The sequence below is a fragment of the Anser brachyrhynchus genome (assembly GCF_964034855.1).
Source record: "Anser brachyrhynchus genome assembly, chromosome: 8".
NCBI classification, from domain to species: Eukaryota; Metazoa; Chordata; class Aves; order Anseriformes; family Anatidae; genus Anser; species Anser brachyrhynchus.
The window spans coordinates 3,275,542-3,295,963 of NC_137702.1; the positions used below are offsets into that span (position 1 = coordinate 3,275,542).

At 40.6% G+C, this 20,422-nt stretch overlaps 1 protein-coding gene across 1 annotated transcript; it reads left to right on the forward strand.

The window, feature by feature from the left end:
- The first annotated feature begins 102 nt into the window (after positions 1–102).
- On the forward strand, positions 103–19,897 carry TM2D1 (TM2 domain containing 1). The gene is made up of 7 exons (XM_080603127.1): positions 103–367; positions 1,362–1,435; positions 3,310–3,418; positions 7,635–7,726; positions 11,163–11,236; positions 12,449–12,567; positions 18,664–19,897. Exons 1-6 carry the CDS (start codon positions 144–146, stop codon positions 12,557–12,559), a joined length of 684 nt encoding a protein of 227 aa, XP_080459253.1. The 5' UTR covers positions 103–143; the 3' UTR covers positions 12,560–12,567; positions 18,664–19,897.
- Positions 19,898–20,422: the final 525 nt, after the last annotated feature.

Genomic DNA, 20,422 nt, shown 5'->3' on the forward strand with positions numbered 1-20,422 from the left:
GCCGCTCCGAGCTGCCTCAGGAGCCATATTTGCTGAGGTCAACCCCTGAAAGAGCCAAATAAATAAATAAATAAATAAATAAAAGCGGCACCTGCGGCATCCTGAGGGCTGCCCGCAGAGCCGGCTCCCCCGGAGGCAGGGCTATGGGGCTGCTCCTCCCCGCGGCGTCACTGACGGCAGCCGCGGCTCCCAAGATGGCCGCCCGGCCGGGGCGGCGGCCGGCGGGGATGGGGCGCCGGTGGCGAGGGGTGGCCGAGGCCCCGTTCCCTTTCCTCCTCCTCGTCCTCCTCCTCCTCTGGTTCGCAGCCGTGAGGGCAGCGGCGAGCTCGGAGCCGCCGCTCAAGTGCGACGAGCTGCGGCTGGGGCAATATCCTGAGCGCGGCCGCGGCGGGGGGACGGGGGCTGTGGGGGTGATGGGGCTGGCGGCTGTAGGACACTGGGGGGCACCGGGGGTAGGGACGCCCAAGGGTCCTGAGCTGGAAGCAGCGGCAGGGAGGATGCGTGTGGTGGTACAGGTTTATTTGGGGGTGGCGTAGCATGTGGCTGTGTGCAGGTCGGGGTGCGCCTGGTGTTCAACGAGAAGATCCCGTGGGATGGGAGACCCTCCTGCCCCTTCGCCTTCTTGTGTTCGTTTTCAGGACGCTCAAGTGAGAGCCAGTGTCTTCCCAAAATGTTGGGTCTGCCTCCCCCAGCCACGCGAGAAGGTCTCAGGTGTTAGCCCAAGCTGCAAGTTGTTTCCAGAGGCGCGTCAGGCCTTCCCGAGGAGATGGCTGGTGAGGGCAGCTGGCCGTTGGCGACGTGGCTGCAGATCAAAAGTGTCAGGAAAGCAAAGCTTGGAAAAAAAGCTAACTTCATCTCCTGCCTTGCTTGACCGTGGGAGTTCAGACCTCAGAAAGTTTGTTCCTGCTCACGTTTTCTTTAGTCCAAATTTCTGGCATTTCCGATGTTCGTTTTTAGGTGTTCTTTGAATTTTGTTTGTTATTGTAGCTTTAATCTTCTCAACCAAATGCCTCGGTTTAAAGGTACTCCGGTATCAAAATAAGGAAGGAAGCATAGGCTGGGGTTCTACCTTGTCGCCTTCAAATACAGAGACTGTGACTGATAAATATTGTAGTTCCCTTAGGTAGTGCTGACTGCAGCACTAATTAAACGTGGAGCTTATGCAATATATTGATGTATTAAATTGGATTAGCAGATTTGCTCTATGGTAATATGCTGTTCCTATTTTGGGGGATGGGGAGGGAGGAAAACTGACATCAAGGTACATCTTTAATCCTCAGAGGTTAAAGAGGGTGGAATAAATTAATGTTAAACCCGTTGTAGTGTTTGATATGAAAAATGTTTTCCTCAATTACCTGAACATATATGTGTGATGAGCCTAAAATAGACAATAGTACACAAGAACCAATGAATTGTACAAATCACACGGCATATGGTAAGGATTTCTAATTTCTAACATATATTGACAGTAATTACATTTTCCAAGGAAGTATTTAATTCGTGCATTTATGTATCTGCTAGATGAGCTTTTAAAACATGGGATTAGTAATGTCATCAGTGTGAAAGCCTGAAACATTTGTGTACATTGGATGCTTCACTGAAAATGAATAAATACGTTGTTTCTCACTGGTATGTTTTTAAGTGAGGTTTCTGGTAAACCTCTTCAAAGTATATTATATCTTCTAGGCCCTGTCCTTCACTACTGTGATTAGAGCAAACCATTCCTGTCCTACTCAGTTTTGCATATACTTAGAAGAATTGACATATGGCAGAGCAACCTCAAAACCTTCAAAATCTTAAAAATCCTTTTAAGGAAGGATGGTGCCTTCCATCATCAAGAGTTTTTGGTGACATGAGGGTCTCTTTTGAAAGCAGTTACGCTTATTTTGATGTTAAATTTCAGATTTTCTTTGGAGTACAACAGAAACACAGTTAAATTGGTCGCTTGCTTTATTACATATGGTTAGTTTTTCTGGTGTTTGCAGGCATTGAAGTAAATGGTCTCTTTGTTAGCTAATTTGCTTTATGTACACTCATGTTTAAAAAGCGTGCGTATGCTTGTTGTCTTTCAGGTTTTACTGTGTATAAACACTAAATAATTTTCTTTATTGAGATGCTTAGGGATAGTGGAGGTTTTCCAAGTACTTTTCAGAGACTGGATGAAAGTACTTTACAAAATACATCCCCCTGTAAGTTATTCAGTCCTTTACATCATCTTTGATATTGTGTCCCTGATTATAGACAGGCAGTCAGTGAGCCAAAGAATATTCTGTAGTTTGGTCACAACTCACATTGGTAGTTGTGTCTAACCATATGATTGTATTCAATATACCATACATTTGCTTCAGAGTGGAGGAGGTTGCTGAATTTATTAACGTGTTCATTTCTATATCTGTATAGAATTTTTACACATACAGCAGTCTTTAGATTGTCCTCACAGTATGAGTTATTTCCTCTATCAGTATTATCTAAATAATAAAAAGTTGGTCTTAAAGCTCATGCTTGAAGCACTGCAGTCTCTAAACATCTTTCTGGATTTCATCATCCAAACAAGTAGGGGTTTAATTCAAAGCATCCAAGTAGTCTCATAGAGTAGCGGGTTTGGAGCCGTACTGGCATGACTCTGACAAGAAGACTGTGTCCTTCCCTGTGTCAATATTTTAACTGCTGTGGGCTTCTTCTAAATAGAAAGCACTGCTTTCTTTGCTCAATTTTTGGAAGAGAAAAAAATGTTGTTTTCTGTAGTTGTATCAGATGAGGCACGTTGATCAGTAACTTCCATGTACGACTTTATGACAATTAAGTCCAGACATAGCTTTCTTTTTTTCCCCCTGTTACAGATACTGACCATCTGAACTTAATTTTTAACTTAATTTTTGGGATGGTCCTACACAATGTGGATAGATATTTTAAAAAATAAATAAATCCAAGTCCTCATCTTCTTTCCTTTGGGTATTACTGGAGAATCAGGAAAGAAATGTTGAACCCGTCTAGCAGTTCAGTTAGAACTAATCAACAGGTCTCACAAGTACTGAAAGCTACTACAAAGTGTATAAAGGACTGGAATTCTCCCCTTTAAAACAACTCACTAAAACCGTGGAGAGTGACTAATATTGTGGTAATACATTGCAGGCTTTTACTAGATGTATCTAGTAATATACTTAAAGTATCATTCCTGTGTGCACTGTGCTGTGTCTCAAGACTGTTGCACAGTATAACTTCACTTGTTTATTTCACCTGTGTTGTCGGGAAAATGCCACAATATCCAGTCGGCTACTGCTTAATTGCAAATATTTTTTTTGTCCTCAGTTCAGTGTCTGCCAGCACCAAATATTACCTGTAAAGATCACCTTGGCGTAGAAAAAGTCTTTACTGGACATGAAGTTGGATTTTACAAGCCTATCGCATGCCGCAATGTGTAAGTACACTGTTATTTTTTGTAGTAATTTATCTTTGTTTTCACATTGAATTTTTTCTAAAATGGTACGATGTGTTGGCAGGAGGAGGAAGATAGAGTTCCGTACGTGTGTTACTTCATCCTCAAATAAATATTATAAATAGTATAAAGATACAGCATGCGTGTTTGTAAGTAAATCTGTCTCTGTGCTGGAAACTTTTTTGTTAGTTATGTTTCTGTCTTCACTTTACCTTAGTGTGTACCCCAGCAGAGGTTTGCCCCAGATTCTAAGGCCACACTTTGCACATGCTTAAGATCAGCATGGGGACTCCTCTCCATCCCTTTCCCTGACATCCCCTCCTGTACACCAAATCAGAGAACTGATGTGGGTTTGAACTAGCTTGGATCAGTTCCCCAGGTTGAGTCACAGTACAGTCCCTTCATGTGCTTGTGCCAGCACAGGGATGAGGGCGACTCAAGGATAAGGGATGGATGGAGGAGAGGGCTGGAAGGGGCTGCGCTGCTCAGCAGCAGCACTGGCTCACGCCAGTTTAAGTGTGCCTGTAGCTGCACCCTAAGCTGTAGTATGCGTAAATATTGGGGGAGCATAAGTCTCTCTTCAGTACCCTGAAAATCTCTTTTACAGGAATTGTTCTCTATTTTTAAATAACTTTTGTATTTAATCAAGTCCAGCATGTCTTTTAAGAGCCTGTTTCTGTAACTTGAAAATGATGGACCTGGTTTTTCTGAGCATGTTGTGAGCGATGGAAAGCTCTGGACACCAATAGATGTTCCAACTGGCCAGTGCTAATGATCAGCGAACACCTGTCAGTACCATTTGTCTCTGCTTATTGTGGCATTCACACAGGAGCCTTTTCCTTTTGTCCAACTGTGGAATCTTTGGAAATTACAGCTCCAGTTGTAATGTTTGCTGAGTATTCCTTATCACCCTAGTGATGCGGTACTTACTGCTCAATAATTTGCCTAGCTCAGAAGTGCAGCTCTGCCTCTTAGTTTCATAAATATTTTCTTTGTATTTCATCTTCTCTACAGTCAAAGCTCAGCAAATTGAAGAAAACATATTATTACATCTAATCAAATTTAAATGCTAGCAAACTAGACTTCAGTCACATTTTTGTCCAGAAACAATTGCGTTTCAGTCCCATCTGTGATGGGGACTGAGAATAAGATGAGCTACACTAGTTTAATAAAATCGCCTCCTCTTTAAAATAGAAAGTTATTCTTGTGTTTGGATTTTTTTTGTATATATTTTTGGTTTAATGTACTTTTTAGAAAGATTTTAAAATTCATATTTTCTTTATGAAGTAAAAGAAAAAAACAACACACAGATCTATGTAGGCAGAAAAATGTTATTCTTGTGTTGTCCATTACTTTTTGGTGGCTATTATTTGTGATGAAATCACCCGTGGTTAAACTACCAAAATAACTTGCCGTGGCTTTTCCTGTCCCATGACTGTTTGCATGGCACAGGGGTCAGAGGACCCTTTGTGGGCTTGCTGAAACCTCTAGTAAAGCTCAGCTGAGAACGTAGGAAGAGTTATGCAGGCATGCTGTTGATAAACCACCAAAGCCAGGTAAAAGTGGCAGCAAGATTAATATTTTAATATTACCACCTTTCATATGTATTTGTGTTTAAAAAGTCTAATCACTGTTCAATATAACAGCGTTTTATAAAGTATTTTGAATGCTACCTAAGTCTCAGAAATGTTATTTAAAGCAAGAATGTCTACCTTGATATTACACCAATAAGCCTGCACTTTTGCATTTTGGAGATTTTCCAACATCTGAGTTTTGATGAAAACTATCAGTCTTCTGTCAAAACGTCATTTAACCAGAAAATTGGTTTAAGTAGGCATTTTCCTACAGCAGGATTGCCCATGTGTAGGGACAGCAGGTTAATTTCTATCCCTAGCTTTAGGAAGGGGCAAATCAGCATGTTGTCCTTAGCCAACAACCTAATTTAGCAGCAACCTAGGTTGCAGCTCTAGGGTCCTGTTCTGTTTGTGTATGAGGATGTGTTCAAGTTCATTTGCTCCTCAGTTGCTCCTGGTATTTGTTCAAGGAAAAGCTTGTAATTACTAGTGAGGTTGCAACAGCAAAGGACTGGGATTTGGGATCCGTTGGGTTTTAATTTAGTGTTTTGGAGGTAGATTTTTGCCGGGTTCTAGAATTCCCCAAATTGTCACTCTGTCATGCATTTTGCTTAATATGCACAGGCCCTGATTCTGCAGGCTTGAAATGTCCCCTGTTCCAGCAGCATCATTCCAAGCAAGGAGTCCGTAAAATGGCAGTCTGCGGAAGCCCTGAAGGTCTGTGTGGACAGGTCTTTGAGCAGTGCTGAGACCCTGAGAGAGCACAGAGGCCACTGGCACGTGTAGCAGTACTACGCGTAGTTTCAACTGACATGGCGGGCAGGAGGCAAAGGTGTTTACGTGTCAAATGCGAGAAACGTACAAAAAAAGGCTGGATGAGGCTGATAAGCAAGAGAAAAATCAAAGAGCAACTGAAAAGAAATTGCACCTTTTACCCAGTTGTAGAAATCCCTTTAGATTAGCAGGAAGCGTTATTTTCCTGCTTGCTGGTTAGTTCTTCAGCACTTATTTTCATCTGAAAGAATGAGTAAGACAAAGGACGAGAGTGGAGGCAGCCTTGTTACAGTGTTAACGTGCTTCCACTTCACACTGGATCTCTTCTGCCCCTCAGGTTGGTGTTGTTGGAGTTGCAGACTGCTCTCCCTCTAACAACATCTCAATGCAGACACAAGTGCTAAGTTTACTTTCTGACTGTTTTTGAGCAGAAGCCTCTCAGATTAAATTGCGTTCCCACCTTTTATGCAAAAGCTGTTCCTAGGCTTTAGTGTCCTTGAAAGGTTTGTTGACACTTTTTAGTTGATAAACGTTTCCCAACAGTTTACCTCAACTTCTACATAAAACAATTAGTGTTCTTTACAGTGGAAACATGGCAGTTCTAAAGCTGATAATTTGCATTACATCAGGTTCCAGAAATGCCTGGTATGTTCTGTGTTGCTAATAAGCAGTAAGTAACAAATATTGAGGTAAGAGTCACGGTTTAATCACTTAATGTTGCCATTAAGTTTTAAAGTCAGTAAATCTAGATAATAAGCAAAAATGTAGATCTTTATTTGGCATTGAAAGTGCTTAATAAAGGTGCTTGGAGCGTTCTCAGCTACTGTCTTTTGTGAAACTATGTTTTATTCAGCTGTCAACCGAGAGTTTAATTTGGGCTTATTAAGTAATTGCTGGCACATATTAGTGCACATATCAGAGCAGTGAATTATTGATTATTTTTTTTTTTAAAGTTCTAATTAGATTTGGGTTTCTGTTCTTTTCACAAGCTAGCTTTTCACCAGTGCAGCAAAGGATGGCTCTGGAATTGGTAGCTCGATGCTCCTAGCTTGCTTATTAGTGCAAAGCCCCGATCAGTAGCGACTGAAGATTACTAATGGTTAGGTGGCCACGTCCCTCTAATGGGTGGCAAGAATGGTGCCGGTCAGTACAAATCTCAGGAAGCCTGTTGTGTCTGTGTGTGGTGTGTGGCTAACCATGGGACCTTTAACTTCAGGGTGTCTGCATACTACCGTGCATCTCTGAGCAGTTCGCAGCTCTTTTCATTCATGAGTGCATGCCATTTACTGCCCTCCGTGTGTAGCACAGGGATAGTTACATGTCTTACCCTCTTTGTTGAATCCTTCTGGCTTCTTCAGCCGGTGGCCATGGTTCATTTCTCCTTCAAATCTCATTGCAATTACTGTCTCTGCTGACATCTCACCTGTCTACCCTGTTCCTCTCTATTTGGCTGGGTGTGAGACTAATGCCTACAGACAGTACGCGCACATCTCTTAGCTTTCCAGGGCTGAATGATTGGGAAGCGCTCTGTAAAACTGGGAATGGATCAGCAACTGAATTATGTCTTTCTTGACAAGAAATGATGATTTAATTTCAGAATAAGAGTCATAAGAATCGGTATTCTGCAAGAGCGTACTTGAGTTGTGACAGCTGAGGTTGCTTTATGGAGGATGCCTAGCAAGTTTGAAAGCGTAACATTATCAATTCTGTCTCTGTTAATTAAAGATAAATAACAAATCTGTTTTTTTTTTAACTGAAGCAGCAGGCAAGTGAGTCACTGCTTTAATTTTCAAAACTATGAGTGAATATATCTTGCAGTTATTGTCTACATTCCTTGTTTCTTTTGGCAGAAATGGATACTCCTACAAAGTGGCAGTGGCTCTGTCCTTATTTCTTGGATGGTTGGGAGCAGATAGATTTTATCTAGGCTATCCTGCCTTAGGTAAGTTTATTTCTTGTTTTTTCTTTGAGTTAAAGCGTATTGTAATGACTGAGTTCTTTGTGTATACTTACATTTTGAATAAAAAGTGCTGACTGACATAGTTTTTATATTTACAACTAGAATCCTTAGTTCATTGCAAATAAGATGAACTCCTGGATTATATACCTCTGCCTCCTATGCTGTTGGAGTGAGCGGTGACAAATGGATATAGAGTTGCCTCACAAGCAAACGTGATTATTGTCATTCATTTTGCTTTACGTTTGCTTGACACTGATGTTCAGCGCTGCATTCTCTGTGAGCCACTGCAACAGTAGTGGTTTTGACTGATGTGTCAGCTACTTAACGGTGCTTGATTTTAACAGGAAAATAGAGGACGAACTTCACAGTAAAGCTAGTGTTTTGGGATATGGAATTTATTCTGGCAAATGCATACCTTCAAGGTAGCTCATAGTATTAATAATAGTTCTGCAGAAGCTGGGACCTTTAATAAGAACTACCTCTGCTTACTGCTTTTAGGACCTGATTCCCAGGGTGATGGTGCCAATGGCTTTTAAATAATGCAAATACCTTAGTATGTTAGAACTACTTTTACTGTCTTGGATTTTCTTTGTTTCTGAGCCTGACAAATGGAGTAAATTTAAAGTCTACGTAGCGTGGAGCAGTGAATTGGAAAAAGCTATACATGTTACTGTCCCTTCAGCTGGGAGATTTGAGTTTCTGCCCATCCAATAGAAACCCTTGTGTTTTTTAATAACATTATCTGTCTTTCCAGTTAATCTTGTGTTAACACCTGTGTCTTTTTTTTCCTTGAAATTCTATAATTAGCACTTATTTTGTCCGTCTCTTTCACAAAGAGGTATATTTTGGGAATCAGTCACTCAGGTGCACCTTTTGTTATATCACTGGATTTGGAATAATAATTTGCAGTAATTATTTTGTAATATACTCCAGTACTGTAGATTTATAAATACTTTGTTCTTATATAGAAGTTCTGTATGGCTCATGTTTGCTAACTTCACTGGCATACACTGTAACCAGTAACCCGAGTTAACAGACATAAAATTAAACTCCTCTAAAGAAAAATTTTCAAGCTTTTGAAAGCCAAAGAAGAAAAAAGCAAAGAGGTCAGAGTAGACAAGAGAAATAAAGTCAGTAGTTTGGATTCCTTGACTGTAGTAAATATTTCTGTAGGTCATCCATACTTTGGCAAAAATGATGAAGAAAGGGAATAACATTGAAATATTTTGTGCAAGAATAATGAAGACTGTAAATGCTCCTTCATTTTTTTTCCTTCTCTTTTGGTTAAAGAGAGCACAAATACAAACACAAAAATACTGAGTGTGAAGAAGCCAGGAAGGCAACCTCTTCCTCTCCCACACACTGTGAACTAAACCAGAAGTTATTACTGCCTGAGAGCACTACCTTTTCCCTCCGTGCTTTAGAGCAGTTTATTTTCACAGTGTGATCTGCTTGTGGGGAGGAAGGTGAGGAGGAAGAAAAAAATCAACTTTACCCTGCACTCCAGAAACGTATGCCAAGTTCAGAAATAGTTCTGCGTCCAGTAACGTACTGCAGAATGGCTCCGCGGGATGCAGCCAGTTCCTCAAGTAAACTGGAGCAGCTGGGACCAGCAGCGGAGGGAGGTCTGCTGGGTTCCTAAAGTGCCAGCTGAGGGTGAGGTCCAGGACCGAAGCTTGAGAGGAGGTGGCAGAATAAGCATCACAAATAAGTATTTTAAATGCTGACTGCGCTTGATTCAGAGATAATAACAACAAAGTAAACGTGTTCACCAAAGATTTGATATTATTTAATTGTCTTAACTGCCGTTTCCTAAGGCTAGTATTTATTTAGCTGGCTGTTTCCCTTCTGTTTTGTTACGCTATGCCAGTACTGATAGCCAGGCAAACCATGTCTGGCTGCCGCAAGTCTCACACGTCAGCCTCTGGGAATGAGGTATTTTAAACATTGATACACTGAGGTTTTGCACATTTAAGTGACATGACTTCAGTTGTAATACGCACGTAGGCTTTTCTTTTAATCAGCTGGAAGACCATCCTGCTATTACTCCTTCATCCTCTTGGTCATTAGATGTATGTTCGCTGTTCTGACTGTACCGTCGGTCCATGGAATGATGATAAACGGCCTCCTTAGAGTTTATAAATCAGCCAGCTTCATCTTGTCAACTATGGGAGCTATCTCCAGACAGCGGGATGCTCTTCCCACAGCGTGCAAGCAGCTACCCCGCCACTCTCCTCCATGTGCAGCCACACAGACAGGGCACTGGGGTGCGGAGGTGGTGTGCTGGGCAGATTGCTGCTTCTGAGAGAGGGGGAACCAAGAGGAAGAGACAGAGGTCAGGAGACCTTCGGGTATTTGAGCAAGAGCAGGCTCATCCTTTGGAAAACTGCTGTGCTTTTTCATTGTCAGGCACTATGCAGCACAACACAACTTGTTGCTGTGCCATCTCCCTTGGGGAAGAGGTGCCATGAGATGCTACGCTGGCCGATGGTACCAACGTGCTTGTTTCTTGCCTCAGAAGTGTGCTGGTCCCTATAAGCACAGTAAGGATACCCTTTTTAGTAGGGAACTGTGTTTCCCCCAAACAGCATAGCTTAGAACTGACTGAAGTGCAACAGATAGGCATTCCTCTTCATACTGGCTGTTCCTAGGTAAAGAGACAAATGCCTTTTAATCTCTAAGTAACATCAATGTTTGCCTAGCTCAGCTAAGTGTTATCTTGTAATATATACAGTACTCATTGTGTTATACTCAGTGTACAAGAAACTACTGATACTAAATAAAAAAAAAAAGTTAAATCAGTCGTCTTCTGAAAACACCAAAAGTAGTCTGCCTTTCGTTGCAACTTCCCATGAAACATTTATCTGTTAGTTGCTATTCCCTCATATTTTCTATGAATCTTTCATTTATTTGCACAAAAAACCCAAACTTTTTTGAGTACTGCTTAAAAAGTGTTTCTATATATATGTGTATAAATGTATTCAAAATAAATTCCTATTTCAGCAAAAATATGAAAGTGATACTAAAATGGTTTGCCAGAGTAGCATGTTCTGAAATCAAATCACTGTGTGCAGCAACTCATGAGGTGATAGAAAGTCTCCCTCTATTCACAAGTAAATTTTGTGGCTCAAGTTGAGATTCTTTTCTCTCTTTCTGTTTGATCAAAGAAGGGAAATTTTCCAGTAACTTGGTTATCAACTCTTGCCTTGTTTAAGAATATTTATCTGTTTTAGGAATTGTTGTTAGTTTAAAATCTTTCAAGTGTATTCAGGATACAGAAATATGAATATACTTTTTTTTTAATTCCCTGGTAATTAATGATCTTTAACTTCAGTTCTATTTCTAGACCTGTATATTTAATGGAGGGTTGGAAAGTGATTGCAACCAGCGACATACAGACTTCTTTTTTTTTTTTTAGGTTTGTTAAAGTTCTGCACAGTAGGATTTTGTGGAATTGGTAGCCTAATTGATTTCATACTTATTTCAATGCAGGTAAGTCAGTGCTTTCAAAGCAAGATACAAATCTGCGTTTGCTAAAGTTTTGATTGATTACTAATTTTTTGTTAGCATTTTAGCCTTAAGAACTTTTGTGCCTTGAAAAATCAAGGTGTTTATTTTAGCTGTGGTTATAGACTGATGTTGTAAAATATAGATACAAAATATATTTGTTGTTTGTATTTAAAAATTAGGTAGATTAGCTATCTCTCAATACTTATAACGAATAGTTTGGAAGCTGTTTCACCGTAAATTGACTTTGTCAGAGCCTGTGGGCTCTTTTTGTGAGACACAGTGTCAGACTTTTCAGGAGAGGTGTCCTGGTGTTCCCAGAATCCTGAAGTTCTGTGTTTGCATGGGCTGATGGAGCCCATCGTTGGGGTTTCAAGACAGTGTGCAGGAGAGAAGACATTGCCACTTTTTTCCCCCTGCCTCTTCAAATACAAGTCCAATGTCACCCAAGAGCTGTTACTGTAGGATTTTTGGAGGCTAAATCCCTGGCTGGGGTGACCTCTTGTGACATCATGAAATTGCCAAATTGTCTTACTTTACGATGCATCCATACAGCACAAACGATGCATTTCCCATGATGAACTCAAAATACATTGAGGATATAGAAATTGTTTATATGGGTTTACAGAAAAATATTTAACTTTTAAAATAAATGTATCCGCAAGTTCCCTTTTATACTATCATTGTGATTTTGCCTCATGTCGCTTACAGACACAACTGAGAGTATCGTTCATCTCCCCTTATTCATCTCCCTGGTGACTCTATATCAATTTAACATTCCTAGAACAAAAAAGCCATGATCTTCTCTCCGTCTCTCTTTCTTACCTGTGCAGTACTTCAAAGATACTTGTCATCAACCTAATTATCTCCTACCTACCTTCTTTGTTCAAGAAAAGTGGTTTGGAGCCCACTCGTTTGTAAGCCTGATTTTGTGACTCAAATCCTCATCAGCTTAACCTAGTACCAGCGCCTGGCTGTGTAATTTGGTTGATTAGAAGCCCCAGGGAAATGCTCAGTCTGAGACAGCGCTCTCTAAAATAGTTAAACTACAGCATAACTTCAAAATAAATCTAGTTTCTGTTTGACTAATTAAGCATGACTAATTTTATGATGGGAAAATTAGCAGTAATTGAGACATTAGCACAAAGTGTATATTTTACTTTATATTGTAAAGTCTTGGTTCTTTTTCTCTTGTAGATTGTTGGACCTTCTGATGGCTCTAGTTACATTATAGACTACTACGGAGCAAGGCTCACGCGGCTCACGATTACCAACGCAACGTTCAGGAAAATGCAGAGCTACCCTTAACCCCGGCAGTAAGTGTCTCGTGTATGCATAAGTACACTTTATTTTACAGATGGATCCAGTCGTCCACTGAAGTCGCTGATGACTTATTAATTACACTTCATCAAAACTGAATATTAAATGTCCATTGAACAAAGATGATAAAAGATGAAAATTCATCAAGTGAATGAGTTTACCACAAAGGCGCCAAGTTTCTTTGACCGCTCTATTTCTGTGAGCATGTACGAGGTTGCGAAGTTGTACCGTTGTGAAATGTGCAGACTTGGGCAATTTGCACTGGTGTTGTTCTGTGTCTCAGTCAGTGTAAATTAGAGGGTTATAGAGAGGCAAAAGATCGTTCAGAACAACTGTGCTGATCTTTACTCCATTGAAACTGATGAGAGTTTTAGCATGGACGGGCCAGGATTACACTTGGGGGTTGTTTTCGGAACTGTGTGTAGCGGTTTGGAAGTGAACCAAAATATCCCAAACCACAGAAACTGCCTTTCTTTGTACCCTGTTAGTTAAAATCCAAGTGGCCCTAAAACTTGCGCCAGCACATCCTGTGAAATCCTATTAATTGAAAGTATTCTTTCTGTAAAGCTTAAAGATAAATTGTGGTGAAGCTGAAAAATTTGGTCAATGCTGATAAGCAGTATGAATAAGTGGACATAAAAAATAGAACCGTGAGTGACAGATCTCAAAATAGGAAGGTGAATGAATGTTGGGCTGCACAGAGGTTAGAATAGGATATAAATGCTCTGATTATTTTGATTTGTTTGTTTACTCCCTTGCAACCATCCACAGTGAAAGACACACCTTCTTTTTCTTGAAAAGAAATCGGTATGTATGGTTTACAGAATGTCAAAAAATGAGTTCTTTGTGTTAATAAAGCCCTTAAAATATTCTTCTTTTTTAATCAGTTGTGTTCCAGTGAAATAAATTTTGTTATTCTTAATTAATTTCTTAATAAAGAATAAATTCTTAAAGCATTTAAACTGAATTCTTTAGGACAACTAAGGTTTACATGAATGTTACTTCAAATAAAAGTATATACACACAGCGACAGGAAGTATGTCAACAGAATCTTGATGCTATTTGACCAATTTTAAACATTGCCTTCATCTTTTTAGAGAAACTGGCAGTAACTGAATGAGAAATCCATGTTATATAAACTTTAGTGTTGATTTTTTTCAATAATTTGGGCTATTCTTTTGGTTTTCTAATGAAATATTATTAATGTGTCTGCAACAAGTATTTCTGAGGGAATACAAAAATCAGATTGCTAAATCGTTTTTTTTTAAGTGCAGTTCATGTTCTCAATCTCTTTTAAACCTACATTAAGACTTGGTGCATTGAAACCTTTGTAAAGAAATCAGTTTTTTTTTTCCAAATCAGTGTAACCTGACACATCACATAATGAGAATCAACCACTTGCAGTACTTTCTGCTTAACGTTAATTCTTTTGGTTTTGGAACACTTGCTAACGTGAATTCTACTTGTGGACTCAGAGACAAGAATACTCTCTTAGCTTTGTTTGCTTGCCTGATATTTGTCACATCTCCCTTTTTGTCTTTCACTGAATGCTCTTTGTGCATGTCAGATTTGTTTCCTGAAATACGCACTTGCAAAAACAGAGAGGAAGTGGATGGAAACTAAATGTTTGAATCAAATAAAATCCCATGGCACAGATCATCCTGTGACTTGTCTGCTTTTTGTTTTTTAACCCTGAAGCTGATAATATAGCTCTGAAAATAGGAAGATACTATGCAATTCAATTAAAAAACAAACAAAAACAACCCTTGGGGAACTCGTCACACAAGATTTCATTTTAAAATGCATCTCCATGTGTACAAGTAGCAGAGGGCTTGACTTAGTGACTGCAGCAGTCCATCTTGTGCTTCATTATCTGTAAAAGAATGTGGGGGCTATTTTGTGAGAATCAGATGAAAATATTATTAGTTACGAGGTCCATTGGATAGTTTGTTAATTCCAGAAACAAAGTGACCAGCAGAGAGAGGAGTGGTTGTTCCAAGTTAATTTACAGTGTTTCTGTAGAAACAGAACATGTATCCAGAACCGATCTAGGGAATAAAAAAACTGTGGGGTTCTTTCATCCCAATCCTTTGCTAGTGCTACCAGTGCCCGTTCTGCTCCGGACTGCCCTGTTTGGTCCTAGCAGTAAGAATGGAGCCAAGGGTGACCAGACAGAACAGTATTTTAAGCCTTAGCAAGATTTTATTTTAATTCCCTTTAGATGGCATTCCACTTGGTCCTCCGTCCTGTACTAACAACTTTCCACTTCTTTCACAACCATCTCCATTTTATGTGAAGTCTTAGAAGTTAGTGTCACAGATGGCATGAGCTTTGCAACTTGGATTGGATCCGATATGAATTATGTTGTGTATCTGAACACCCTCGTTTCGTTGCACAGCTGAAGTTTAGAGAGGGTTAACTGAGCGAGTAGATAGTGCTGCAGGGCCAGTAGAGAGTTAGTGAGGTCTTTGTTTTCATCTTGTAATTGTCAGATATGGCATGTTTACCATAAGGACTGTGAAAAGTGTGATGCAAGATGTAAAGCTGTCCCACTGTGTTAATAATAAATTGGCTACAGTAATATTTATCAAAATGTCTGTTCTATGATGATTTCCTGTGTTGCTGCCTGCTTTAGCGTTCACCTGTCAATCAAGTTGTCCATCTTAGTGTTTCTGTGGTTCTGATTGCTCCTACTGCACTGGAATAATCTCTCTTGGTTGTAGCTTTTCCTTAAAAACAGTTGCAAAGTGCTGAAAACAATCAGACAATGTACTATGTCATCCTCCTGCCTTGTTCCCAGATAAAATGGTATCTGCTTGCCTTGCAGATATTCAGGAATCTTTCAACATTCCAACAAGACAAAGAAGTATTATTCTTTATCTTTAAAAAAAGAAAAAGAGCTTAAAAAGTAAAGGCCAGAGTTTAAAAAAAGAATTTTGAAGTGCCTCACATTTAAAAATCTGTATAAAGCCATTCAGTGAAGATGCTGCAGATCCAAGCTAGGAATTAAATCCAGATCTTCCCAAAGTACCAGTGCAGTTCAGTCATTGCAAAAATGGCTCCATAAACCTTTTTTTTTTTTCTCAGTCTACATTTTAGGATTTTCTGCAATATGCTTAACCATGATGTGGAGGGGCAGCAGCTAGTAGGAATGTTTGGCCTTGGGCACTTTGTGTACTACGCTCACACAGTACAAGTGGTTGTACTTAGGTGAAACTACACGATTCATAAATTACTCTGCGTTGTAGTTATTCCATTAGGTCAATCTGTGTATCTTTCACTTGGGTACGGAGCACATTTTCAAAAGGCTATTCTAGACCAAGTTCTCTGATTAGCTCTTCCTACAGCCATTTAAATCAAGACTCTGCTATAGCAACTTCCCGTGACAGTATTTTGTTATCTTAACTGTTTCCCTCTCTACCACCGCCCACCACTTACTACATGAAGATGTCACTGCTGCTTTCAGGACATGATAGCACCTCAAATGGTAGGGTTTGTTATGTTTCCGAAGATGTATTGCTGCATGTCTGCCAGTAAAACTTCTCAGCTCCACAGGAAGGTCTTTGTGTTTGAAATGCTCCGTTAGAATTTTTTTGGAGAACATCTGTTGTCACCCCATCAAGAATTGTTTCCTTTGTTCCTCAGGAGTATATTCAGTTGTATTTGCTTACACGGCTCTGTCTATTCAGTCTTCTCCCATCTCTTCTCAGTGTTTTTGTTTTTTATTATTATTATTTTTAGATTCATTAGGTGTTTATTCCATTTGAGAGCCATTCCTGTTGCTTGCTCTGCAGTTTCGGAACCTGTTTCCTCCAGAAAATGATGTTGGCTACAATAAGGTTGGGTTGGGTACTTGCGCACCCCTTTGGGGAAATGCCAAAGGCAAGATTTTGCAAGCAACTGTACATTTCCATTGCCTGTCACTAATTGGGTGATTTCTTTTTATTTCACTGATAACATCATAGTCTTTCAAACTCAGTGTAGCCTCATCTCTAACTACTTTGCCATTTTCATCATTATAAATGGTCACTATATGGCTTTTTTAAAAAATGTGGCATTTTAATTCATTTGAATCACAGTTTTTAACCAGCTACTGTGTTCTGGGTGTTTGTTATTTCAAGCTGCATCAGTCTGCTGATGGTGAAATACAAGAGATTAGTCTGTTTGCATCTTCTGCAATTGCTGCCAGAATCTGGGGAGAAAAAAGCTTAACTTTAGGCATATGCTTATGTGTTTTGCTAGACTGAAATGTGATCAACTCTTCCAGCTTTCTTCCTCTCAGTCCGTCTGTGTTACCCAGAGAGCCTTTCCAATCTCTGTGAATTCTCAGAGAAAACTTCATGCTCCATGGAAACCTTAGCACTGAGAGTGTAAATGGCTGATAATATTTGAAACAGGACTACAACATCCTATGTGTGGCAACTTTTTTCTCACCTCAAAGCAGCTTTTCTTTGTCCTTTGTTCATATCTCAGCTCTGTTTGTTCACGTATCGGCTGTTTTTGGACATCCTTCCACAAGTTCTCAAGAACCTCTAGGAGGAGCTGGGCTCTTCAGAGCTGAATCAGATGTGTGGAAATGTCAGGGCATCAGATCAGGGAATTTTTTATATGTATGAAACAAAAACACGTTGGGAAGGAATAGATGTCTATAAGAGGGGGTTGTAGGCTTTAGTTTCAGCAGAAAGTATGTCTGAAACTTAAAACTATGTTGTCTCTTTGCCTTCTGCTTCCTGAAGGTGGAGCCAAACCCCCTATCAGATCTCCAAATCTCCTGAAGTAGTTCTTTACCGTACAGCAAAGACTTAGCACTCCTGCATTTTTCCTTGCACGACAGAGAAAACTGGAAAGAGCATGGGGATTGTGTCTGACCAAGGTGCATTTTGCACTGTGCTCTCACTCTAGACCCAAAACTGTACCAAAGGAAAATAAAGGAAATATAAAAATAAAAGGGGCATTCCCAAAACTGTTTGTAGTATGGGCGATGAAGATCTAGTTCCGTAAACTTTCAACAGAATAAACTGTTTAAAAATGCTGCTTTTCTCAACTATGTGCTCCTTGCTTTTCCAGGATTGCAGATTCTCCGTGGTTCATTATATCTCAGACGTCCTCATGCTCTGATAATTCTCCATTATACATTTGAATGGCTGCTTTCAAGACTGCAGTGCTTCTCTCCGAGAAGCACAGTTCTCGGGCTCTGCAGATGTATATGACACAGCAGAATTTTAGGCAGTATAAAAATTATAAAGATCAGTTTCCATTACTGTAATTACTATATAAATCCTATCTCTAAGAGGCTTAGAACAGGCCTATTTAACCTTGGTTTGAGCTGAAACTTGGACCAAGTTTGATAAGTTTAACACTGAATTCTTTTTCTTCTTTTTTTTTTATTTTCTCTGCAGCATCATAACTTAGTCAGGCGTGGGGCGGGGAGGGAGAAGGATTCCAGTGCATCCTCCTGCACTCTGTCTCAGATGGGGGGGCTGTAATTGTGCAATGTACCTGTCCCCAACCAGTGGCAGGACTGAGCAAGAGGCACGTTTTGTTACCTCTGGAAAGCACCATTTCTCCCCTTGGAACCTGTGGCTGCTTCTCTTACACAGCTGTACTCCAGAGCAGGTGTGTGAGACGTCTTGGAGGCAGCTGATCCACGGAGTGCAACCAGAAGCACTCGGGTAAACCCACGTTCTTCGGAGGGCTGTCGCAGTAATTGCCGGCTTTTATGTCACTTGCACCACCTCAGCTAAAGCCAAGGTGCTGGCTGCCCTGGTGCTTCCCTTCTGGGGAGCTGGGATGCCCAAGGTGCTGGGAGAGCTGCACAGCCTCCGACTGCCTTTCAGGTCGAAGCGTTCGAAAGACAAGGAAGTTGGCAGCGCCCCATGCAGCGGCTGGGGTTATCCTGCCCCACTGCTCAAGTGTGCCAGGCTGCCAGGTGTGGGCCAGAGAGCAGCTCTGGTACGGCTGGCCACGGCTCGCTCAGAATAAAGTAGTGCAAGGCTCCTTGTTGTGAACCTGTTCTGCAGTGGGTGCTTTGCCCCCGAGTCAGGAGAGTGGTGGGAATGAAATTATTAATGCGTTCTGTTTCCTTTACACAGAACCTTCTTCAAAGTTCCTTGGATTTACTGTGGGGAAAACAGCAAGAACGTGTAAGAGGAGACCACTGACTGCAGAGAACTGACTGGGTGTTCACCTTGAGCCCGAAGAGACTGCCCAACATATGGATTGTGTTGGCAGAGGCAGAAGCCTGGGGAATGCGGAGGTGGGGGGTAATTTTTAGGGCTTTCATTCCATGGTCCCATTGATTATAACCCTATTAAGAGGATGATGCATGCGACTTTTAAGTTATTTTGTTAACTAAGTGTAAGCAATGGATGTGTCATGCTAACAAACATAATTGCTGGTGTGTCTAATACAGTATGAAAGTACAGTATAGTGAATTTAAAAGGTTGTGGTAATCTAAGAATGTTAAAAGGGAAATGTGTGCCTGGGGGGCGTGGGGGTTGGGGAGAAAAACGACTTACTTGACATTCACTGTCTTCCTCCCAGCTCCTTTGCTAAAGTAGGAACAGAATCGGAACAAAAAAATGTTTGTTTTACAGCTGTACCAAGTTACGGCGTGGACTCGTGCTCCCCCCTCCTCTCCCACTTGCATCAAGTACATCCTGTACTTTTGGCAACATGTTGACTGGATATTTAAAAGCTGTGAACTGTTCTGAAAGTTTCACATACTGGGTTATGGGCCATGTGTGTTTGATCAAAATTCAATTACTGCACTGTACCATGCTTGGAAACCTATCATCCCAAGTTATGAAGTATGACGAAATAGGCTAATCTAATTGGTTCAGTATGGGAGCAGTATCAACCAAGCTTGTTATGATAAATAGCTTCCTGTGTTAAAGGTTCTCTAGAGCTTAAGTATCTTGGCTCACCTCCCTCTACAAAATAAGAATAGTGTTCCCTGGGAACAGTTACATCACTGTCCCTCTTCCACATTCACAATTAAAGGTTTGTGGATTTTTTTGCATCTTGCTGTTCCTTGAATAGATAAACTGTGGCCATCTACCCCGTTCCCCACTTCCATCTCCTTCCCCTTTCTCAGGTTAGCTCATGTTGGGCTTGCCTTGAGCCTACAGGTTCTGTTTCAGGGGTAAGGGGAACTTGACTAGGACGCCAAAACCCACCCTGGGCTGGAGGATGGGGTTTGCGTGCCAGGGTGTCAATGCACGTGATGTGTATGTTCATACAAAGATTGGGAATTTCTGATGTTAAGTTAAATGTGGAAGCACTTGAATCTTTCTAAACATCTAATAAAAGTGAATTTCATGCTTATGGATGTGCTGTTATCTTCTGGAAACTGAAGTTTTAGTTCATCAGTGGTTAAAACACAGTTTGCAAGCACTGGATTATGGCTAGGGAAGGACTGTGTTCTAAGCCTGGATTTGTAGTGACTAAATTTGTCACTAAGACAGTGAGCTGTCTCCCCTGAGATGATACTGGCTCCATGGTGTTATTTGGTCCATCCTTGGCAAGAAGTGCTTAGCTTGGATTTTGATGTCACAGTAACAGACAGTGTCGAGGGAAAAAGCCTGGAAAAGTGGCTCCCGATGCTGTGGCTGTTCAATTTTTTCCTTTCTTGAGCCACACCCCTACACGTGTCTTCTAATTCAGAAATCCCCTGCAGGCAAAATAATTGTGTGATGACCGTTTTACAAAGGCACACTATGGGCCTGGTCTTGCAAGTGCCTTTAACTTTGACGAAATTTCTCCCAAGAATAAAGTTATTCACATATTTAAGAGTTGAAAGAATGAGTCCTTATGCAAGTGAGTCTTCATATTAGCCCCAAGACTGCCTAA